Here is a 24,542-nt window from a genome sequence, read left to right as displayed (position 1 = left end):
ACTGTTATTGGGCTATTAAATTGAAATATCTAAATAATGTACAGTACAATAAATACTGAAGAACTGAAAAAGGACACAATAGTAAAGTATACACATCCAACTACAAAAACAACAATCAGTGTCACTCTTGAGAGGAACTTTGGGGGTGTGTGTTTGTGCTGCCACGTTAACTCGCTTACAAAAAGGCCGAACATCTGTTATAAATAACCACAACTTCATTTGTTCCAGGGAGGAGGGGGTATGTCACAGAACAGATGCCTTGTTAGTTGCCAGTCTATATTGTATATGAGGAATAGAAATACGTGTTTTGAACTGATACTCAAAAGATTATTTTGCTCAACAGGTTAATGTGTGTGACGGCTGTGATCTGATTTGACTTTTTCATTTGCAGGTACTGTTTATATTGAATGTGTTGCCTAAACAAGCGACTAAACCGAGAATACTGCATTTTTTTTTTTTTAAAGTGTCCAGAAAAGCTGCATCTATGTCTTGCGTGTCCTGGCTGTTCGCTCTGTGGTCCAGAACAGCTCCAGCCCTGCTCCTTGTGGGGCTTGTGGGCAGACAGCTGGGGCTCAGGGTGGGACTGCAGTGTGTTCAGGCAGAGACCTGCTCTCGGTGGAGCACACCAAGCAACCAGGGTCTGTTCAAAGATGGAGATGTAGTCATTGGTGGGCTCTTTACTCTACATTATCAAACTCCAGCTCTGGACTATGACTTCTCTGAGATGCCTCAACACAAACCTTGCACCGGGTAAAAAACTCTAAACTGTCTTTACTGCGATTACTGTGGAATGACAATGATTGTGTAAGAACACATCTGTGTGGATTGTTATCTCATGTCATAACTTGATCTGACTTCTACTTCTACAGCATCAATCAGACCTTTGACATTTCTCTCATCTCTCTCTGTTGTTGCCTCAGTTTAGAGCGCACTCTATTACAGTACATGTATGCCATGGTGTTCGCGCTGGAGGAGATTAATCACAGTACAACGCTGCTACCAGGAGTGAAGCTGGGTTACCATATTTTTGACAGCTGTGGACTCCCACGATGGGCTCTCCTGGCGACGCTGTCACTAGTTGGAGGAGACAGCATCAGCTGTAACTCTACAGACCCTCCAGCTGATTCTGCTGGGAACGGAGAGGAAATCGGACAGCAAACGGGTAACGTGTTGTGGATCTCTGATAATTACTAATGCAAAGCAGTGTCAATTTAGTGCAACAAACCCTTGATTTAATTCCAAAATCTGTTAATGCTGTCATCAGATCGTCGACCTCTTCCACTGATCATTGGTGGTGCTTCATCCACCACAAGCCAGATACTCTGCAGAATGATTGGGCCACTCTCTGTACCTTTAGTGAGTATTATACTCAATATTGTACATAATAAACATTGTGCTGTATTGAGGTAAGTGCTGCCTTCTTCTGCTTTTCAGAATTTCAAAATATGATGAATTTGTGTTTGATTTCAGATTAGTTATGCATCCAGCTGCCCCTGTCTCAGTGACAGGCTCCAGTATCCTAATTTCTTCAGAACCATCCCTAGCGACACTTACCAAGCGCGCGCCTTTGCCCAGCTTGCCGTATACTTCAAGTGGACTTGGATTGGGGCTGTGGTTGCAAATAATGACTATGGCCTCTCAGCAATCAAGGTGTTACAATTTTCTGTGTCATTTTGAAAGGTCAACAGAATACTGGCTCATGTAAATGCGATTCACATGTAATCATGTTACCTCTTTTTTTTTTTCTTACCTGACAGGTTTTTCAGGAGGAGATTCAGGGAGCAGGGGTGTGTCTGGCATTTGTAGAGACTCTCCGAAGGGAGCATATTGTGAGTGATGCAACACAAGCAGCTCTCACAATTGGGGCCTCGACTGCTCGGGTGATTCTGATCTTCAACTGGTACACAGATGTGAGGGAACTGTTCCTGCAGCTAGCCAAGATAAATGTGAGAAACTGAAACAAAATGATTGATTTAAAATATTAAATGCAACACATGACTGAGATGTTAAGGTTTGTACTTTCTAACTTTACTCTGATTATGTCTTTTCTTGCTATCACCAGGTGACTGACAGACAGTTTCTGGCCAGTGAGGCCTGGAGCACCAGCAGTGATCTTCTCCAAAGTCTTGTCACAAATAAAGTGGCAACTGGTGTTCTTGGTGTCGCAATCAGAAGTTCACCTTTAAGTAGATTCAAAACCTTCCTAAGATCTTTGAACCCAATTCATCGTCCATATGATGAGTTTTTAAGAGAACTCTGGGAAACTGAGTTTGGATGCAGTCACAGGGACGAACTTCTCCTTTCTAATTCCTCCCCTTCACTAAGGTCGCCCACAAATGGGACTCTTCAGAGAGCTTCACTGCCACCCTGCAGTGGCACAGAGTCTCTGGAGGGAGTGCAAAGTCACTTCACTGATACTTCCCAGCTAAGAATAGCATATAATGTCTACCTTGCCGCTTATGCTGCAGCCCACGCCCTTCACAACCTCCTCTCCTGCCCAGACATAGACCGTCCTGCCGGAAGCAATGTCTCCACCTGCTCCTCTCCAAAAAACATCAAACCCATAGAGGTTAGCATGACTTGCAGCCAGTGTTTGAGAAAGGACATTATAATATAAAAGTGTTTATGAGAATACTACAAATATAACACTACACAAATACATTTGTCACTATATTCAGACGCTTGCTCATTTCTGTATTTTGATGCTTTCACAGATTTTGCAGCACCTGAACAAAGTGAACTTCACCACACCACAGGGAGAACTGTTTTATTTCCAAGGCGGCGACATTCCAGCGAAGTACGACCTTGTCAACTGGCAGAAAACCGCTGAGGGTCCACTAAAACTAGTTCTGATTGGTCGTGTGGACGGTTTTGATCTCCACCTCAACGAGTCAGCTATCGAGTGGAGCACAGGATCAAATCAGGTATTAAATAATAAAATAATACACAATTTATATTTAAGTTTTACTGTTAGCTTTATTAGTTTTGTCTTTGTTCAGGTTCCCACTTCAGTGTGCAGTGAGAGCTGCCCTCCAGGTACACGAAAGGCCAACAGGAAAGGAGAACCTCTCTGCTGCTTTGACTGTCTTCCGTGTGCCGATGGGGAGATCAGCAATAAAACTGGTGATGATATAACAATGCAAAGCTTATACATCCTAGCTGACACAATACAGCCATCCTCTTTCATGAAACTGTCAGTTTTAAGCTCATCAGCAGTTTTCCCTCCTTTTTCCTCTAGATTCACTTCATTGTCAGCAATGTCCATCTGAGTTCTGGTCCAATGCTACACGAACTTCCTGCATCCCCCGTCAGTTAGACTTTCTTTCCTTTAATGAAACCTTGGGCATCACCCTCACAACAGCATCTGTGACTGGCACCTGTGTGACAACAGCTGTGTTTGTGGTGTTCCTTCGCAACCGTCACACACCTATGGTGAGTGAGAGTCAAAACCGAGCAGTAGTTATTATAGATATGTCCGTTATTTTTTGGCTCAATACTCTGGTGTTGGTTCCTATGAACTAAAATGGCATGCTTCATTAATCACTTCATGTTTGGCAGGGATTGTGTTTGACATCTTATTTTTTACCCTGCTGTCATTGTAGGTACGGGCAAACAACTCAGAGTTGAGCTTCCTGCTTCTCCTGTCACTCAAGCTCTGCTTCCTGTGTTCGCTGCTGTTTATTGGTCGTCCATCGGTCTGGTCGTGTCGGTTCCAGCAAGCAGCTTTTGGGATCAGCTTTGTACTTTGCGTTTCCTGCCTCCAAGTCAAGACCATTGTGGTTCTGGCAGCGTTCCGCTCGGCTCGGCCCGGTGCCGAATCTTTGATGAAGTGGTTTGGACCAGGCCAACAGAGAGGAAGTGTCTGCTTCTTCACCAGTGTACAGGTCGAACTTTCAGAAGCACTTTTTCACATTAACAAATTAACTGAAAGCAGATTAACATGTGCTTTTTTTTTTTTTTTCCCCCATCAAGGTGATCATCTGTATTGTTTGGCTATCGCTCAGCCCCCCCGTGCCTCTACCTGACCTGGATACCCCGGGGTTAAAGGTTACCCTCAAGTGTGCCATGGATTCTGTGGTGGGCTTCTCTCTGGTCCTGGGATACATTGGTCTGCTGGCCTGCACGTGCCTACTCTTGGCCTTCCTTGCACGGAAACTCCCTGACAACTTCAACGAGGCCAAGCTGATCACTTTCAGCATGCTGATTTTCTGTGCCGTCTGGGTGGCTTTCGTTCCAGCTTATGTCAGTTCACCAGGAAAATATGCGGTTGCTGTGGAGGTTTTTGCCATCCTGGCCTCTAGCTATGGTTTACTGTTCTGTATCTTTGCTCCGAAGTGTTTCATTATTCTGCTGAGGCCTGAGAAAAACACTAAGAAACACCTCATGGCCAGATAATGCATGCTGTGAATTGACATTGTAAGTAATCTAATTTGTTATTTCCTCATCAGTCATTATGAATTCATTAAATTTATAAAATCAACTAGATATTTTTTTTCTTGTTTTGATTTTGCTAAAATAATGTCATGCTATATGTATATGTATATATTGTGTCAGTTTTGCACTGTGATGAATTGAAAAAGAAAACTAACAAAAAATAGTATTTTCTGTACTTTTCTGACTAATCTAGATTGTGTTATTTCAACATTTACAAGAATTACTAATGGAATAAAAATAAACAGAATCTAAAACAATTTCCAGTTTTGTTGCTTTTGTCTTTATAGTAGATGCAATTGCTCTGCTTGAAGAAGATATGACTGTAAAATAAATTCATGAGAGGGTGGCAACGCCATATTAAAATAGTGACAAACCACTTCTTTATTTCTTACTTAATATAACCTGTGTAAAGACAAAATTAGATTTTAAGGGTTTGACTCTATACCAGTTAATCCTTTTCCATTTGTAGCACAGGAAACTGGATCATTGAGCATTTTACTTTAAATAAAGGGAAAAAAGCCTTTATCTAGATGTTTTGTTGACCTACAGAGGAGGTAAACACTGGTGCCCCTGACTGGGTTGATCTTTTCATCAAACAGTCTAATGTAAATTATTAATGACAATCAATTTATTAGGCATTATAAATATAACTGTAGTGCACTTGGCTTTTGTTCTGTGTCATCCAAAATTCCTTGACGTAGACGACGGATCAGCAGTTACCAGAAACATTTAGACGCTATTATTGCTGCACAAGGGGGTCACACCAGACACCGAAAAAAAATAGTTCACTTACTTTAGAAACTCACAGATATGTGCAAATGATTATTTTTCTGGAATAAATAAATGTTGGAGTGATTGGGTTCTCTTCCATGGGACCAAACACTTTTAACTGTACTTGTATTCTCAGTGTACACTCCAGATACTGGTTATGAGTGTTGTCCTATTATGGATCACATTATGGTGTTTGCATTAGGACATAAGGAACATGGTTATTCATGTATGGTTCTTACAAACCAGCTTGATAAAGTGGACCAAGCAGCAGGAAGCAAGTTAACAATGTTAAGGTTCTTAAATTGCTGGGACAAAGGCCAAACAAAAATCTACTAAAAATCTTCAAGACATGAGAAAATGCTACATCTTAAATGGAAAAGTTAACAAGTCTATGGTCTGAAACTGATAAACTGTAAATTAGGATGCAAATCTTTTCCGCATTGTTTTCCATGCATTCCTGTACTATTACTCTATAGCATGTCATTAACTCTGTGCTGTGCCCTTCTCTCCATAACGGTAACTTTATGGGCACACTGTGTACCCGCTAAGCATTCCTACAATTAATAATTTAAATTTTAGATCATTTTTTTCATCCATTATGAGTCTCTCATGTAACATAGGGTTAGTCACAAAATAATATACTTGTACGACTTGTATCTACAAGCACCTTTCACTTGCCCCACTACCACATGCAGAAACTATAATAATTGCCCATTATGCTAATGTTGCTTTACGGTCACTCTTGAGAGGAGTTCTGTGGGTGTGTGCATGTGCTGTCAGCTATCATAAAACCACACAGCCTCAATTTCTCTGTTCCAGGAAGGAAGGGGTATGTCATCATTAAGATACCTTATTATCTGCAACAGCACATTATATCTGGTGTATAAAATCTACATTTTGAACTTGAACTTTGAATTAGATTTTCTTTCTTCATTGCAGGTACTGTTTATATTGAATGTGTTGCTAAACAAGCGACTAAACTGAGCATACTGCATTTTTTTTTTTTTAAAGTGTTGAGAAAAGCTGCATCTATGTCTTGCGTGTCCTGGCTGTTCGCTCTGTGGTCCAGCACAGCTCCAGCCCTGCTCCTTGTGGGGCTTGTGGGCAGACAGCTGGGGCTCAGGGTGGGACTGCAGTGTGTTCAGGCAGAGACCTGCTCTCGGTGGAGCACAACAAGTAACCAGGGTTTGTTCAAAGATGGAGATGTAGTCATTGGTGGGCTCTTTACTCTACATTATCAAACTCCAGCTCTGGACTACGACTTCACTGAGCTGCCTCAACACAAACCTTGTGCCGGGTAAAAAACTCTAAATTGTCAAAAAATGTGATTTCGTTTAAGCTGCTATAAAATCATTCCGAAATTTAACATTTCTATCACCTCTCTCTCTCGTCTCAGTTTAGAACACATTCCTTTACAGTACATGTATGCTATGGTGTTTGCATTGGAGGAGATCAATCACAGTACAACGCTGCTACCAGGAGTGAAGCTGGGTTACCATATTTTTGATAGCTGTGGACTCCCACGATGGGCTCTCCTGGCGACGCTGTCACTAGTTGGAGGAGACAGCATCAGCTGTAACTCTACGGACCCTCCAGCTGATTCTGTTGGGAACAGAGAGGAAATCTCAAATTACATGACAGGTAACTCTTAGTGTATCGCTACTATTCACTGTCTATTTATGCAACTAAATGTAAAACAAAAATGCAAAGCTGTGTTTAAAAGAGGGACAAACTCGTAAAGACATGATCATTTAATTCCAAATCTTTTAATTCTGTCATCAGGTGGTCGACCTCTTCCACTGATAATTGGTGGTGCTTCATCCACAACAGGCCAGATACTCTCCAGAACGCTTGGGCCACTCTCTGTACCTTTAGTGAGTTTTGAATGTGGTATAAACACTGTATTGTGCCTATTATTCCAGCACATATAGGACTGCTGTTTTCTTTTACGATTCTGTCTTTTACTTGAATCACTTGTGTGTGTTTTCAGATTAGCTATTTATCCAGCTGCCCCTGTCTCAGTGACAGGCTCCAGTATCCTAATTTCTTCAGAACCATCCCAAGCGATAACTACCAAGCGCGTGCCTTTGCCCGGCTTGCCGTACACTTCAAGTGGACTTGGATTGGGGCAGTGGTAGCAAATAATAATTATGGCCTCACAGCGTTAAAGGTGTTTCCAGTTTTTGTTAATCACTGAGAATATTTTATAGTATCCATAAAACAAATACACTAAACATCTCCTATGTAATCATGTGATCCCTTTATGCTTCTTTTTACCTACACATGTTAGGTTTTTCAGGAGGAGATTCAAGGGGCAGGTGTGTGTCTGGCATTTGTAGAGACTCTCAGAAGGGAAAACATTGCGAGCGATGCCCGACGAGCAGCTCTCACAATTCAGGCCTCGACTGCTCGGGTGATTCTGATTTTTACCTGGTACACAGATGTGAGGGAACTGTTTCTGCAACTAGCCAAGATAAATGTGAGAAACTGAAATAAATAAAAATACATTCCATATACTATGCAATTATTTGCATTATACTCTGTGTCTTTTCTTGCTATCACCAGGTGACTGACAGACAGTTTCTGGCCAGTGAGGCCTGGAGCACCAGCAGTGATCTTCTCCAAAGTCTTGTCACAAGTCGAGTTGCAACCGGTGTTCTTGGGGTTGCAATTAGAAGTTCACCTATACCTGGATTTGAAAGCTATCTCAAGAATCTGAACCCGTCTCTTCGTCCAGACGACGAGTTTTTAAGAGAGTTCTGGGAAAAGGAGTTTGGTTGTAGTCCTGCGGTGACAAATATTTCTTCATATGCTTCTTCAACACAATTGCATGCAAACAGGTTGCTTCAAAAAGCTTCAATGCCGCCCTGCAGTGGCACAGAATCTCTGGAGGGAGTGCAGAATCTTTTCACTGACACGTCCCAGCTAAGGGTGACATATAATGTCTACCTTGCTGCTTATGCTGCAGCCCATGCCCTTCACAGCCTCCTCTCCTGCCCAGACATAGACCGTCCTGCTGGAAGCAATGTCTCCACCTGCTCCTCTCCAAAAAACATCAAACCCATAGAGGTTAGCATGACCATAATAAGAAACCATAATATAAAAATATAATACTCATTTCTTTATTTTGATGATTTCACAGATTTTGCAGCACCTGAACAGAGTAAACTTCACCACACCACAGGGAGAACTGTTTTATTTCCAAGGTGGCGACATTCCAGCGAAGTACGACCTTGTCAACTGGCAGAAAACCGCTGAGGGTCCACTAAAACTAGTTTTGATTGGACGTGTAGATGGTCTTGCTCTCCACCTCAATGAGTCAGCTATTGAGTGGAGTACAGGATCAAATCAGGTATTAAATAATTGATTAACACACAATTCGTGTTTAAGTTTTTCTGTTAGCTTTATTTATTTTGTCTTTGTTCAGGTTCCTGCGTCAATGTGCAGTGAGAGCTGCCCTCCAGGTACACGAAAGGCCAACAGGAAAGGAGAACCTCTCTGCTGCTTTGACTGTCTTCTGTGTGCCGATGGGGAGATCAGCAATAAAACTGGTGATAAAATAATACAGTCATCCTGCCTTATGAATCTATCTGCTTTAAGCTCATCAGCATTGTTTCTCTTTCTCCTCTCCTTTCTCCTATAGATTCACTTCATTGTCAGCAATGTCCGTCTGAGTTCTGGTCCAATGCTAAACGAACTTCCTGCATCCCCCGTCAGCTGGACTTTCTTTCCTTTAATGAAACCTTGGGCATCACCCTCACAACAGCAGCTGTTACTGGCACCTGTGTGACAACAGCTGTGTTTGTGGTGTTCCTCTGCTACAGTCAGACACCTATGGTGAGAAGCCAGGATATTGGATACAGTAGTAGTAATAATTTGTTGTTAAGTTACAGAAAGTTTCATTTGGATCACTCCTCTGGTGTTGGAGATTGTGCTTGACATTGTGTTTGTAGGTGCGAGCCAACAACTCGGAGCTGAGCTTCCTGCTTCTCCTGTCACTGAAGCTCTGCTTCCTGTGTTCGCTGGTGTTCATTGGTCGTCCATCAGTCTGGTCTTGTCGGTTCCAGCAGGCAGCTTTTGGGATCAGCTTTGTACTTTGCGTTTCCTGCCTCCAAGTCAAGACCATCGTGGTTCTGGCAGCGTTCCGCTCGGCTCGGCCCGGTGCTGAAGCTTTGATTAGGTGGTTCGGTCCGGGCCAACAGAGAGGAAGTGTCTGCTTTCTTACTTGTGTACAGGTACTACAAACCTGGTTCTTTTAATATTTGGAATTTTACATTTGTTTAACTACGTTTTATTTTCATCCAGATCACCATCTGTGCCATATGGCTGACCCTCAGTCCTCCTGTGCCTCAACGTAATCTGGGTTTTCAAGGGTCAAAGGTTACCTTGGAGTGTGCCATGGAATCTGTGGTGGGCTTCTCTCTGGTCCTGGGATACATTGGTCTGCTGGCCTGCACGTGCCTACTCTTGGCCTTTCTTGCACGGAAACTCCCTGACAACTTCAACGAGGCCAAGCTGATCACTTTCAGCATGCTGATTTTCTGTGCCGTCTGGGTGGCTTTTGTTCCAGCTTATGTCAGCTCCCCAGGGAAATACTCAGTTGCTGTAGAGGTTTTTGCCATCCTGGCCTCTAGCTATGGTTTACTGTTCTGCATATTTGCTCCGAAGTGTTTCATTATTCTTTTGAGGCCTGAGAAAAACACTAAGAAACACCTGATGGCCAGATAGACAATTAATGGTGTACATTACATTTAGTTTTAGTTTATGAGATAGGACGAACTGAAGGATCAGTTATCATTATGGAAAATGTTAAACCAATATTCATATTATTTGCTGATATCTCTGTTGAAATGTCAGGAATTAAAAAATCACAGAATAAAAGCAGGCTAATGTCTTATGCTGTTATTATTATTCAGATCACTGACTCATGTACATTCATAGTTTTTGTCAATAGAATGTATCTGCATGCATTACTCTGATGTAGCTGCACTTCACTTCATCTGGGCAAACACAATATATTACAGTTGCCATGAGAGCTCAGAGAGCAGCAACATGATGCCAGTGCACAATCACTGTCAGTTTTAGAGAAAAATCAAGAGTAAAGTACAAAGAATTTCTCCCGCGAAAACACACCCACGTGGTAACCCTGTCATTGGACTACTCAGTAGACTAATTGACCATGTAGGGACATTGTTAGACTTTTAAAAAGTGCAGATCTGAATCAAAATGGTGCAGCAAAACACTTTAAAGCGGCTCATTAACGCCACATTCCATCTCAACCACACGTAAATGAGATCAGTGTTTTTTTTTTCATCATTATGACCTCTTTGCTACACATGGTGACACTTCTTCAACACAAGTAAATCTTAGGTTTTGCGGTACATTTGGAAAAAGATCCCACACAGTAATTGGGCAGATATACTGTGCGTGCACGGCAATAGGAGCAAAGCTGTTCAAATTGGGCTTTACATTTATTGCCTTGTTATCTGCCTGGGTGCATTTGGTGTCACAATAGGGCACTGATTGAAAGAAAAAAGCGGGCACGTTGGTCAGTCAGTGCACAGACCGACACTGAGAGACTTGTTCATTATTCTTATTTTCTTCTGGTGTTCACTGTCTGATCACAGAAGAAAATAGACAGAGAGATGCAGACCAAAGGGCGCAGAGCTTAAAGAATGTGCAAAACATATAAACCCAATACTGACAGCTCTTAAAGATCTGTATATGTACTGATAGAATCGGGAGTTATAATCTGTAACCAGTGTCCTGTAAAGGAAAAATTAAGCACTTATGCTTGTACTGAGGGTTATTATGTAAATCTAAGATATAGCATGGAATTCCTTTAAACTCAGTACAAATTATGTATTACTGTTTCCTTTAAATATACTACCACTGTGATTTTGCTTCAGACAGGTCAAATGACCATTTATATAACAGTACGTTGTGAACTTTTGTTATGCATTTATTAGGAGCAAGTAATAGTATAACACATAAGATCAACATGTTATGATGCTTCAACTTTCACAATATATATTTGGTATCAGAACTACTTTCTTAAAAATATTAAATGGTATTACTATTAAACAATTTTCCTGCATGTAATATATTTTATAAAGGAAAGACGAAGTCCGGCCTTTATGATTCGGTTCGACCCATAATAGCTTTCTTTGTGTTCCTCTCTGGTCTCAGCAGGATTATGTAACATTTGGGTCCAAACAGCGCCACCAGGAGGCCAAAACTGGAAGCCAGGATGGCAAATACCTCCACTGCATCTGCATATTTGCCTGGTGAGCTGATGTAAGCAGGGACAAAGGCCACCCACACAGCACAGAAGATCAGCATGCTGAAAGTGATGAGTTTGGCCTCATTGAAGGTGTCTGGAAGGTTTCTTGCCAGAAATGCGATCAGAAAACTGAGAGTGGCCAGTAAACCAATGTAACCCAACAACACTGCAAAACCAATCGTGGACCCAACTACACACTCATAAACTATCTTATCATTGTGGTATTGTGTGTTTTTGTGAGGAGCTGGTGAAGAAGATACAAGCCAGGCTGTGCAGATTGCTCCTTGAATAGATGTAAGAACCAGAACTGTTCCTCTCTGCTGTGCAGCACCAAACCACTTTAGACTGCTTTCACCTCCTGGCTTTGACGCCTTGAACACAGCCAGAACCACTATAGTTTTGACCAGGATGCATGAGACAGAAAGAACAAAGCTGATTCCAAATGCTGCATGTCTCAGTTGGCATGTCCACAATCTGGGACGTCCAATGAACAGCAGTGAACATAAGAAACATAGCTTAAGAGACAACAACAGCTGGAAACTAAGTTCAGAATTGTTGGCGCGTACTATAGGTGTGCTGCGATGATAGATAAATATCCCTAGAACAATAGCACAGATAAATGTGCCCAGTAAAGAGGTGACTGTCAAGCAGATACCCAGAGGTTCATGGTAGGAGAGAAACTCTGTTTTCTTGAGAACACAGTGGTCACGCTGGGGGCTGGACCAGAAGTCCTCTGGACAACTGAAGCACTCCATGGAGTCTAGCAAAAAGGAGAAGATAGTGAGATAAATATGGAATGTAATACGTCTAACTTAAAATAAATAAATAAATAAAACAATTGAAACATAAACACCCACTGGTCTCATTACTGATCTTTCCCTCAGAACAAGGGATGCAGTCAAAACAGCACTCTGGTTCCCCCTTCTTTCTCACCAGGCGTGTACCTGGAGGACAGCTCTCACTACAAACTGAGCGGGGTGGCTATAGGGAGAAAACAAGTCTTGGTTATGTTAAACTGAGAAACACTGCTACAATTAGATACACATGTGATGGAAGATGGGATAAAAAACCTTTCTGTTTTCAAAGTTCCAGAAGATTTTGTCTTCATTAATTGTAATTTCTTCACCTTTGAAGGCTGACTTTTTAACCTCACCCACATTCTGAACTACAGTTCTTCCATCAGGGAGCCACAGCCAGTTCATGATGTCATATATTGGCGTTGCATCACCGTTTTCATCAAATGACACTTGATCACCAAATGATGTGGTGAAGTTGACCTTTTCCAGGTAATACATAAGCTGTCAATATCCCCAAAACAGAAAGAGGAAAATTGAAGAAAACAGAAAAAGCGTAATGTCATATTACAATCACTACAGTCATACCCACTATATATTTGTCACATCACATTAAGTAATTTCTGTGTGTATTCATTAACAAACCATTTGCTTCAACGCAAAATCTCATCATTAATAATACTGCATTTCCACGAATACATTTTTAAAAATCTTCTATCTCATGTATTTAATCCTCAAACTAAATGGGAGAAATTATAGAGCATGTGACTTAGTCAGCAGGTGAAGTGTAACTTGATATCACACCTGCCATGGCTCCAGTGCATGTAAACTGCCACAGCTGTTTCCACTGAAAGGCCCTTTTCCTGGCTCACATCGCAGCATAAAATCAAGAGCATAGGCCAGAGCGTACACAGCCTTGTACACATTATACTCTGATCTTAGATCTGAAATGTCCAAGAGTTCAGTCTTCACAAGCTCTAGGTCTTCGTCTCCAGTGCACAGTGTTTCTCCACCTTCCACCCCACCTACTGGAGCGAGCCTACACTGAAATGTGAATTCCCAAAACTGATTCACCTGAAATAATAATAATAAAAAAATGTTGTTTTGTTACAAACTATGGCAGAATATTATTGGCAAAGTTAAACTTAAGGTTGCAGGGTTAAAATCTCACTGTGCTATTTTCATAGCTGTTGTTGTGGTGTAGATTAGGACGTGTTTGCAACAGGAAGTCCCTGAGCCCTGGTATTTCTCCTCGACGGATGGCAATGCCCAGTGTGCCACCCAGGTACGGCATGAGGTGAGGGCTCTGAAGCACAGCAGCTGCTGTCCAGGCTTCACTGGCCATCCACTGCAGGCCTGTTACATTCTGTCTTATGACCTGTGAATCAAATTATAACAAATATATAATTATGATATTTTATTTTGCCTAAAGGTTCTTGTTTTACTCATTCATGACAGGTGCAATCCATTTTACACACTAAAGTAATGCTCATGTTCATAACTGCTTTTAATCATGATTATTCTCAGGATGAGACTGTATCCCCTAAAACATCAATATTAGCAACTAAAATGTTAAAACATGTTAAATCATGTTAAGTACATTATTTTGGTCTTTACATATTTCAGCAACATTCAGATTTCAATCAGACAAAGAGACACAAAGTTGTATAATTATATCAAATTATAATTATGTAACTTTTTAGATATTACACAAATATACATCAAGTTGCATTTCGAGTCTTACCTCTTCCATGAGGTTAATCATGTGACTCTCATGTGCAAACACTATGACAACACGAGCGGTGGATTTCTTCATCACATCCACAATTCTCCCTAGTTCAACTAGATCATTGGCCCAGGGCAAAATCTCAATGTAAGCCAGACAGCCGTCACCAGACAGACTAAGGTCAGACTGGAAGGATCGGGCAGCGTGGAGTCCATAATCATCATCACTGATCAGCAGACCTGCCCAAGTCCAACCAAAGTGCTTTAGAATCTGAATCATAGCGCGCACCTGAGAGAACACAGAGGAGAGGGATATGTGCACAGAGCAGGATGAACTTTCAGTGAAATATCTGATTAATAGGTTACACAATGACCAATGTCAAACAATGCAGCTGCAATACCACAATATATTAATATGTCTGTATATTATATTGTCATATATCTTAGTGTTTTCACCTGGAAAGCATCACTTGGGATTGTCCTAAAGAAGGATGGATACTTTTTCCGGTCACTCAGGCAGGCACATGTGGCAAAATAACTCACCTGTAAAAGACAGACCATATACACTAAAAAAAAAAAAACAACAACTCGAAGATGCTACAGGCTCTGTCACTTTTTTCTTTGGTTTGCTTTTCAAACCAAACATTTAAACAATGATTCGAGAGGATTATTGCGTGTTTAAGCAGAAAACTTACCATAGGTACTCTGTACAAACCTAACACAGTGGAGATGGCAATAGAACGTGTGGAGGAAGATTCACCTATAATCCCTATGACTGGAGGGTTTCCCACACATTTTTCATCTAATATAATATTCTCCTCTTGACCACTGGTTAATGACATTGCTGCACGGAATCCAACTCCGAGGCTGAGACAGTTATCGTACAGACTGTAGCCCAGAGTCACATTAGGCAGAAGGTTGGAGTTTCTGTTGATCTCATCAATAGCAAAGGCCATGGTCTGGGCCTGCCTAAATCCTAGAATATCAAAACTACACAAAAGTAAGACAATTTTCAGTGAAGAATACAAAAGGGTTCGATAAATATAAGACATATACAAACTGCACAACTATACGTTTTGCAAGCAATTGAGCTATTGTTTCCCTGACATACTCACCCATGGCAAGAAGGCTGTTGCGGCTCAGAGGCAAAAGACAGGTCAGGAAAGACAGAAAAGAAGTGGATTTGGAACAGTCCACCCAGAACCACATCTCCAGACTTGTGCATCCCATTTAGATGAAACTGTTCCTGTAAGTGACAGGATGAGGAGAACGGAGGGGAGGACACTGCAGAAGAAAAGTAGGAATACAACAACATAAGCATGAGCAAGTGGGTGTGTAAAAATTGCTGCATGACTTTTGTCCAGTTTACACCTTTGCTGAGCTCAGTCATTATGTTTTAAAGCATGGTCATCCCCTTTTATTGACTCACAGTGCCGTTTAATCTTTCACACAACCCATTATGGCAAATCAGGGCAGGGCTTAAAGTGTATTTCATTTGACATTAATTACGCATTCAGTCAGAAATAATGTAAATCATTTCTCCAAGTCCATGTTAGAAACTTTGCCAATTCAAATTTGAGTTGTGCTGTATGGTGATTCGTATATATATTTGCATGCCAAATTGAGTGACAATGTGTATGTTACATTACAGGTGACATTATAGACCATTTCATCTTCTAGAAAGACATCTACATGTACTTTACATGAACTGTAAAATATACATTTTCAACCAAAAAGCTCTGATAAAATAGCCGTGTGTGTGTGAAAATCATAACCACTACCGCATATTAACAAACCTCTGTAAAATGACCACTAGATGGAAGCAGCATACAAAAATAAAGGGTAGTTTGATTTATGAGATGTGGTATCTGCCTGAAACATACACTGCCTGGCCAAAAAAAGAGTCGCCACCAAAAAAAAAAAGTTATGATATTTTGTTGGACTGCCTTTAGCTTTGATTACAGCACGCATTCGCTGTGGCATTGTTTCGATAAGCTTCTGCAGTGTCACAAGATTTATTTCCATTCAGTGTTGCATTCATTTTTCACCAAGATCTTGTATTAATGATAGGAGAGTCTGATCACTGAGCAAAGCCTTTTCCAGCACACATAATGTTGCTGAACCTAGACCTGACCAACTGCAACAACCCCAGATCATAGCACTGCCCCCACAGGCTTCTACAGTAGGCACTAGGGATGATGTTCCATCACTCTGGAACAGGATAAATCTGGACCCATCAGACCACATGACCTTCTTCCATTGCTCCAGAGTCCAATCTTTATGCTCCCTAGCAAACTGAAGCCTTTTATCCCGGGTAGCATCACTGATTAGTGGTTTTCTTAAGGCTACACAGCTGTTCAGTCCCAGTCCCTTGAGTTCCCTTCACATTGTAAGTGTGGAAATGTTCTTACTTTCACTATTGAACATAGCCCTGAGTTCTACTGTTGTTTTTCTTCGATTTGATTTCACCAAACATTTAAGTGATCGCTGATCACGATCAATCAGGATTTTTTTCTGACCACATTTCTTCCTCGAAGACAATGGTTCCCCACTATCTTTCCAGTTTTTAATAATGCGTTGGACAGTTCTTAACCCAATTTTAGTGGTTTCAGCAATCTCCTTAGAGGTGTTCTCTACTTGATGCATGCCAATTATTTGACCTTTCTCAAACAGACTAACATCTTTTCCATGACCACAGGATGTGTCTTTCGACATGGTGTTTAAGAAATGAGAAGCTACTCATTGCATCAGTTAAAAAAACTTGTTGCCAGCAGAAAGATAATCACCCATGCTGTAATTATCCAATAGGAGGCTTGTACCTATTTGCTTAGTTAAATCCAGGAGGTGACCTTTTTTTGGCCAGGCAGTGTATATCATATATCATGTGCTGTGTAGAAACTTAACAGATAACAGTCAGTCCAGTCTGCTTTATGACATTAATGGTCAGTGCATGGACATAGTCTAGGTAGGAAGACTCTGTGCGCCTTGAAAGGTAGAGCAACATTGCATTCAATGGTTATCAAAAAAATGTTACTTGAGGTATGATTTTACTTATTAATTATTAATGCCTCCTAGATTTTGTGGTAAATTCATGAGGACAGTGACAATTAATCGTAATGTAGAACGTTTTATGGCAATTGCTTTTTAAAATTTGATTCATGACATATTTATTTGTTTTCTTTACTGTTGTTATTCCTGATTCGATACAATGAGGCCCAACAGTGTTTTAGGATGTTTACATTGTGCTGCCTGAATTTAACATCTACGTGTTGTACTAATTGACACTGTCACCCTCCTAGTTCCAAGTTCAGTGATTGATATACGCAGTATCATAAATATGAAACGAACTACTTATACAATTGCACTGACTGGTTAATTCCACATTGGCTGTCTTTCAATTTTTAAGAATGTAAAAGTAAACAATCAGTTGAAAACAGGTTAAATATAATTAAAGATAGTTTAATGAACTATATGACTGAGGCAGTCAAGTGATGACTGTTCAATGCAAAATACAAAGTGAATCACATATATTGAATTTTAAGAATATGGAGTACTAGTTTTATCAGTTGGTGGCTCCTTGGCCCATAAAAAAAATTCTTTATTTCATCTAGTTCAGTCAGGTGATTAAATGTGAACACAAAATACAAAGAGAATCTCTTACATTACTGAATTTTAAGTTTTAATTTCATCAGTTGGTGGTATTTCGACCCATGATAGCTTTCTTTGTGTTCCTCTCTGGTCTCAGCAGGATTATGTAACATTTGGGTCCAAACAGCGCCACCAAGAGGCCAAAACTGGATGCCAGGATGGCAAATACCTCCACTGCATCAGCATATTTCCCTGGTGAGCTGATGTAAGCAGGGACAAAGGCCACCCACACAGCACAGAATATCAGCATGCTGAATGTGATGAGTTTGGCCTCATTGAAACTATCTGGAAGATTCCTTGCCAGAAATGCAATTACACAACTAAGAGTGGCCAGTAAACCAATGTAACCCAATAAAACTGCAAAACCAATAGTGGACCCAACAATACACTCATAAACTATCTTGTCCTTGTGGTATTGTGTGTTTTTGTGAGGAGCTGGTGAGGAAGACACAAGCCAGGCAGTACAGATTGCAGCTTGAATAAAAGTAAGAACCAGAACTGTTCCTCTCTGCTGTGCAGCACCAAACCATTTTAGACTGCTTTCACCTCCTGGCTTTGAGGCCTTGAACACAGCCAGAACCACTATAGTTTTAACCAGGATGCATGAAACACAAAGAACAAAGCTGATTCCAAATACTGCATGTCTCAGCTGACATGTCCACAATCTAGGACGTCCAATGAACAGTAGTGAACATAAGAAACATAGCTTAAGAGACAACAACAGCTGGAAACTAAGTTCAGAATTGTTGGCGCGTACTATAGGTGTGCTGCGATGGTAAATAAATATCCCTAGAACAATAGCACAGATAAATGTGCCCAGTAATGAGGTGACTGTCAAGCAGATACCCAGAGGTTCATGGTAGGACAGGAACTCTGTTGTTTTAGGAACACAGTGATCACGCTGGGGACTGGACCAGAAGTCCTCTGGACAACTGAAGCACTCCATGGAGTCTGACAAAAAGGAGAAGATAGTGAGATACATATGGGATGTAATATGTCTAAATTAAAAATAAATAAATAAACTGAAACATAAACACCCACTGGTTTCATTACTGATCTTTCCCTCAGAACAAGGGATACAGTCAAAACAGCACTCTGGTTCCCCTTTCTTTCTCACCATTCGGGTACCTGGAGGACAGCTCTCACTACAAACTGAATAGGGTGGCTGTAAGGAAAGAAGAAAAGATAGAAAACAAGAATCAGGTATTTTACACGAAGCATCACTGCTACAGTGAAATAAATGTGGGTCAGTAAAAAAGTCAAAAAACCTTTTTGTTTTCAAAGTTCCAAAAGATTTTTCCTTCATCAATTGTAATTTCGTCACCTTTAGAGGCTGACCTTTTAACCTCACCCACATTCTGAACTATAGTTCTGCCATCAGGGAGCCACAGCCAGTTCATGATATCATATATTGGTGTAGCATCACCATTCGCATCAAATGACACTTGATCACCAAATGATGTGGTGAAGCTGACCTTGTCCAGGTAATGTAGAAGCTGTGGAAATCCAAATTAGAACCAAAGAAACATAAAAGATAACAAAAATAAATGTTATACTTTACACACAGGTATATCTGCAGGGCAAACCCTTGTAGTTCTCTACCAGTAAAATTTTTAATTATGTATTTATGTCTTCATACTAAAATGAACTGAATTATAAAGCACAGAATTTAGTAAGCAGTTGGAGTTTAACGTGATATCACACCTGCCATGGCTCCAATGCTTGTAAATTTCCACAGCTGTTTCCACTGAAAGGCCCTTTGCCTGGCTCACATTGCAGCATATTATCAAGGGCATACGCCAGAGCATACACAGCCTTGTACACATTATACTCAGGTCTAAGGTTTGTAGTGTCCAAAAGTTCAGTCTCCACAGACTCAAGATTTTCCTGTCCAGTGCACAGTGCTCCCCCGCCTTCCACCCAGCCCTCTGGGGGTGGTGCAAATCTGCACTGAAATGTGAATTCCCAAAACTGATTTACCTGAAATATAAATAAACAAAACATGTGGTTGAAACAATACATTATAATATCATTGTAAATATTAGACCTGTTGGGGAAAAATCTTACCGTGTTATTTCCATAGTTGTTGTTGTGGTATAGATCAGGACGTATTTGTGACAGGAAGTCCCTGAGCCCTGGTATTTCTCCTCGACGGATGGCAATGCCCAGTGTGCCACCCAGGTACGGCATGAGGTGAGGGGTCTGGAGCACATCAACTGATGTCCAGGCTTCACTGGCCATCCACTGCAGGCCTGTCACATTCTGTCTTATGACCTGTGAATCATATTATAATAAATATAAATATAGATATCATCATGCATGATGATGCATATCTTCATGATTTGAGTTCATTAATTTTTTTTCTGAGGAAGTGATCTCACTCTAAAACCTTAAACTAAACAGCATTGAAATAAGGCATACAAATTAATAATGTGTTTACATATATATTTAACTGTAACAGAGAATTCTGAGTGACAATTAAAAATACAATTTATTTAATTCCTTAAGTTACATTTAACTTGTATTTGAAGGCCTACCTCTTCCATGAGGTTCAACATGTAACTCTCATGTGCAAACACTATGACCACACGAGCTGTGGATTTCTTCATCACATCCACGATCCTCCTTAATTCAGCTCGATTATTGTCCCATGGTAAAACCTCTGTGTAAGCCAGACAAATTTCACCAGAGAGACTCAGGTCAGCCTGGAAGGATTGGGCAGCGTTGAGTCCATAATCATCATCAACAACTAGCAGACCTGCCCAAGTCCAGCCAAAGTGCTTCAGAATCTGAATCATAGCGCGCACCTGAGTGAACACAGAGTAGGGGGATACATATATCACGTTTCCTTGGAAAAATCTTCTAAACATGTTCCTCAGTGAAACATGTTTAATGAATTGAGCTTTTCACACTTTTTTTCTTCTGTTGTCTTAGACAGTAAAATGGCTTTCATAACAAAAATGGACATTATTGTTGAAAAACTATATATTTTTACATTCTGTATTTTTTCTTTTCAAAACAGCAATGCTGTTTAATGGGAAGAATATACTTTTTTATAGCAATGATTTTTAATTTGAAAAACAATGCTGTTTTCACATTTTAATTTGTATATATATATGGATATATATATATAATTATTATTATTATTTTTTACCTGGAAAGCATCACTTGGGATTGTCCTAAAGAAAGATGGATATTTTTGTCGGTCACTCAGGCAGGCACATGTGGCAAAATAACTCACCTATGAAAGACACAGACAGTATATTCTAAAACTAAAGTCTTGTTCAACTTGAAATTAAATACAAATGATTCAAGAGATTTTTTTAGATAATTAGGCAGAAAACTTACCATAGGTACTCTGTACAAACCTAATACAGAGGAGATGGAAATAGAACGTGTAGAGGAAGAATCACCTACAATCCCTATGACTGGAGGGTTTCCTACACAGTTTTCATCTAATAGAATTCGTTCCTCCTGACCATTTGCTAAAGACAGTGCTGCACGGAGTCCGATTCCAACGCTGACACAGTTATCGTACAGACTGTATCCCAGAGTCACATTAGGTAGCAGGTTGGAGTTTCTGTTGATCTCATCAATAGCAAAGGCCATGGTCTGGGCCCGTCTAAATCCTACAGCATCAAAACTAACACAATAATACAAAACTTTACAATGCAAACTGTGTAGATTTTGCATATAATGAGCCAGGTGAATAGTTATCATAACATTTAGTTGAAACATATATTTAAAAAAAAAACTGCTTTGCATACATGGCAGAAATACACAACCTAACTATTGTGAAAGAGCTGACTATCAAATATACATTCAATAAATGATATTGATTTTTACAAATTTCTCATTTCAGTTTTTTTCAACATACTCACCCATGGCAAGAAGGCTTTTGCGGCTCAGAGGTAAAAGACAGGTCAGGAAAGACAGAAAAGAAGTGGATTTGAAACAGTCCACCCAGAACCACATCTCCAGACTTGTGCATCCCATTTAGATGAAACTGGCCCTGTAACTGACAGGATGAGGAGAACGGAGAGGAGGACGCTGCAGAAGAAAAGTAGGAATACAACAACATAAGCAAAAGCAAGTTGGTGTGTAAAAATGGCTGCATGACTTCCTCCAGGTTTACACCTTAGCTGAGCTCAGTCACTAAGTTTGAAAGCTTTGTCATCACCTTTTATTGACTTGCACTGTTGTTTAATCATGCACAATACCCATAGAGGCAGATTGGGCAGGGCCTAAAATGTATTTCATTTGACATTATTTTCATTTTTCTGGCCATTTCATAAAAACAAAACAATCAATGTCACCAAGAAGATGACAGTTGCTTGTCATTTCAAAATTTGAGTGGTGATATTCACTTCTATGGGAACTTGCCACATTAATTAGACATCGATGTGCATGCTATGATGTGGATGAAGTTACACCGCTTCATCCTCTAATCAGACATCTATATCTACTTTACTTGTTTTAAATTACAAATGTTCTTCCATTGAAGACTGTAATTTAAAAAAAAAAGAAAAAAAATACAGTTTAAAAAACATCTTTGTCTCCTAATTGTCACTTTGTATCAGAAAAAGTAAAATGACCACTAGATGGTAGCAGCAAACTGTACAGACTGAATCCCAGTTTCTTTTTATCTAATAACCAGTAAAGGTCACGGTCTAAGCCCGCCTAAATCCTAATTCACCGAAACAAACACAGAAATAGCACTATTTACAGTTAAAAAATACAGCAACATACAGTACAAAAGTACACCAAATATGTAAGCCTGTACAACTGTATTTTAGCAGTTTAGCAAGGTGAAAAGCAACAATCATTGTGACACTGTAGTCAATTAAAAAAAAGGGGCAGGGGTCAACCAGCAACTAATACTGATAGCAGCGATGGTACAAGTCACCAGCCTCTGAAATTGCAAGTTAACAGCATCTCAGATTAGAGCCCAGATCAATGCCACACAAGAGTTCTAGTAGCAGACACCTCTCTACATCAACTGTTCAGAGGAGACTGCGCCAATCAGGCCTTTATGGTCACAAAGTCAAGGAAAAGCAACAAGCAGAAGAGATTTGTTTGGGCCAAGAAAAACATGGAATGGACAATAGACCATTGGAAATCTGTGCTTTGGTCTGATGAGTCCAAATTTGAGATCTTTGGTTCCAACCGCCGTGTCTTTGTGCGATGCAGAAAAGGTGAACAGATGGGGGTGTGATGGTGTGGGGGTGCTTTGCTGGTGACACTGTTGGGGATTTATTCAAAACTGAAGGCACACTGAACCAGCATGGCTACCACAGCATCATGCTGCAGCAACATGCTATCCTATCCGGTTTGCGTTTAGTCGGATCATAATTTATTTTTCAACAGGACAATGACTCTCAACACACCTCCAGGCTGTGTAAGGGCCATTCGTCCAAGAAGGAGAGTGATAGAGTGCTGTGCCAGATGACCTAGCCTCCACAGTCACCTGACTTAAACCCAATCGAGATGGTTTGGGATGAGATGGACCGCATAGTGAATTTAAAAGGTCCAACAAGTGTTCAGCATCTCTGGGAACACCTGTATAAGGTACACCAGAGATAGTTTGTATGTTTTTACATTCATTCTTTGTTAATTAATGAAAGTTATGATAGGCAAACCCCAATATTTAGTGTCCTTAGTACACATGCCAAACAAATGATGCCCCATGTGAGGCAAATTACTGTTGGCACTTATTCATAATAATGTTAATTTCAACATAAGTTTGGCCAAATGAGGACACACTGCCCCCGTTTGGTGTCAAGTTTGCATCTCTTTACAAAAGCCAAAAATGTTTTGACAATAAACATGTTACATAATGCAGCAGGATTATGTAACATTTGGGTCCAAACAGTGCCACCAAAAGGCCAAAACTGGAGGCCAGGATGGCAAATACCTCCACTGCATCTGCATATTTGCCTGGTGAGCTGATGTAAGCAGGGACAAAGGCCACCCACACTGCACAGAAAATCAGCATGCTGAGTGTGATGAGTTGATTATCTTGTCCTTGTGGTATTGTGTGTTTTTGTGTGGAGATGGGGAAGAAGAAACATGGGTGCCCAGAGACTTAGGTCTTATGTTAGACCGCCTGCAGTGCTACCCAGGGACCTGGGGCCTCATGTACGAAAGGTTGCGTGCGTACAAAAACGTTACGTACGTTCTCGCTCATGGAAAAGTTCAGATGTATCGAGAGTGAAATGTCCGGGAACTTTGTATGTGCCTAAGCCAACGATGTGGCTGGCCTAGGTAGGATTCTAAAGATGTCGATCCTTTGGCGACACTTAGAGGTGATGCCGGGAAACTGTCATCATAAAACTGTGAAAACTATTGTGATGTGCACATCAGAGACACGCGAACAATTAACACTGATGAACAATTAACACACTCAGGTGTCTGTAATTATATGAATGGATATAAAAGCATGCGCAAAGTGGTGCAGAAAATGTCATTAACAACAATGGCAGCTTTAGCATTATTAGAAGATATCGCAAATGGTGCAATAAGAAGAGAGTGTGTATTCAGACACAGAGATGATTTACTGGCAAATAACGACAACTGGCTCATCAGCCGCTTAAGGTTCCCAAGGGCAATCCTTCTGGAACTGTGCGCAGAGCAGTGGCCGGCATTGGAGCGCGACACAGCAAGAAGCAATGCATTGCCTGTGTCCGTACAGGTACTGAACACATTGGGGTTCCTCGCAACCGGGGCATTCCAGAGGGAGCTGGCCAACCGATCGGGATTGAGCCAGTCGACCCTGAGCAGAGCCATGCCAGCAGTGTGGGACGGAGTTATCCGGATGTCAGCCAGGTATATCAGATTCCCATACAATGCATCTGAACAGGTCAACATTAAAGAGCAATTTGCAGCGA

At 40.7% G+C, this 24,542-nt stretch overlaps 4 protein-coding genes across 4 annotated transcripts; 2 read left to right on the top strand and 2 right to left on the bottom strand.

Moving 5' to 3' along the window:
• Positions 1 to 338: 338 nt before the first annotated feature.
• On the top strand, positions 339 to 4,395 carry LOC311497846 (extracellular calcium-sensing receptor-like; the record flags this gene model as incomplete). Its single annotated transcript, XM_084558210.1, has 11 exons — positions 339 to 750; positions 921 to 1,162; positions 1,265 to 1,356; positions 1,471 to 1,650; positions 1,758 to 1,946; positions 2,063 to 2,569; positions 2,715 to 2,924; positions 3,000 to 3,123; positions 3,239 to 3,432; positions 3,603 to 3,884; positions 3,973 to 4,395. Exons 1-11 carry the CDS (start codon positions 485 to 487, stop codon positions 4,393 to 4,395), a joined length of 2,709 nt encoding a protein of 902 aa, XP_084414336.1. The 5' UTR covers positions 339 to 484.
• Positions 4,396 to 6,236: 1,841 nt separating this feature from the next.
• On the top strand, positions 6,237 to 9,937 carry LOC311497845 (extracellular calcium-sensing receptor-like; the record flags this gene model as incomplete). The annotated part of the gene is made up of 11 exons (XM_084558209.1): positions 6,237 to 6,502; positions 6,602 to 6,852; positions 6,988 to 7,079; positions 7,196 to 7,375; positions 7,496 to 7,684; positions 7,771 to 8,274; positions 8,348 to 8,557; positions 8,633 to 8,756; positions 8,849 to 9,042; positions 9,159 to 9,440; positions 9,511 to 9,937. The coding sequence occupies 11 exons, from the start codon at positions 6,237 to 6,239 to the stop codon at positions 9,931 to 9,933; spliced, it is 2,715 nt and encodes a 904-aa protein (XP_084414335.1). The 3' UTR covers positions 9,934 to 9,937.
• A 1,403-nt stretch (positions 9,938 to 11,340) lies between these two features.
• On the bottom strand, positions 11,341 to 15,582 carry LOC311498595 (extracellular calcium-sensing receptor-like; the record flags this gene model as incomplete). Its single annotated transcript, XM_084559256.1, has 9 exons — positions 15,123 to 15,582; positions 14,703 to 14,997; positions 14,464 to 14,550; positions 14,027 to 14,296; positions 13,454 to 13,660; positions 13,087 to 13,356; positions 12,559 to 12,786; positions 12,346 to 12,469; positions 11,341 to 12,248 (listed from the first exon to the last, which is right to left on the bottom strand). Exons 1-9 carry the CDS (start codon positions 15,395 to 15,397, stop codon positions 11,341 to 11,343), a joined length of 2,664 nt encoding a protein of 887 aa, XP_084415382.1. The 5' UTR covers positions 15,398 to 15,582.
• A 1,689-nt stretch (positions 15,583 to 17,271) lies between these two features.
• Positions 17,272 to 21,730, bottom strand: LOC311498612 (extracellular calcium-sensing receptor-like). Its single transcript, XM_084559273.1, has 9 exons — positions 21,537 to 21,730; positions 21,004 to 21,298; positions 20,810 to 20,896; positions 20,193 to 20,462; positions 19,723 to 19,929; positions 19,360 to 19,635; positions 18,924 to 19,151; positions 18,697 to 18,820; positions 17,272 to 18,606 (listed from the first exon to the last, which is right to left on the bottom strand). Exons 1-9 carry the CDS (start codon positions 21,644 to 21,646, stop codon positions 17,696 to 17,698), a joined length of 2,508 nt encoding a protein of 835 aa, XP_084415399.1. The 5' UTR covers positions 21,647 to 21,730; the 3' UTR covers positions 17,272 to 17,695.
• Positions 21,731 to 24,542: the final 2,812 nt, after the last annotated feature.

This window comes from Chelon labrosus, assembly GCF_963514085.1.
Source record: "Chelon labrosus genome assembly, chromosome: 13".
Taxonomy (NCBI): domain Eukaryota; kingdom Metazoa; phylum Chordata; class Actinopteri; order Mugiliformes; family Mugilidae; genus Chelon; species Chelon labrosus.
Note: the sequence above shows the minus strand (reverse complement) of the source record. Positions and strands in the feature narration are given on the sequence as shown.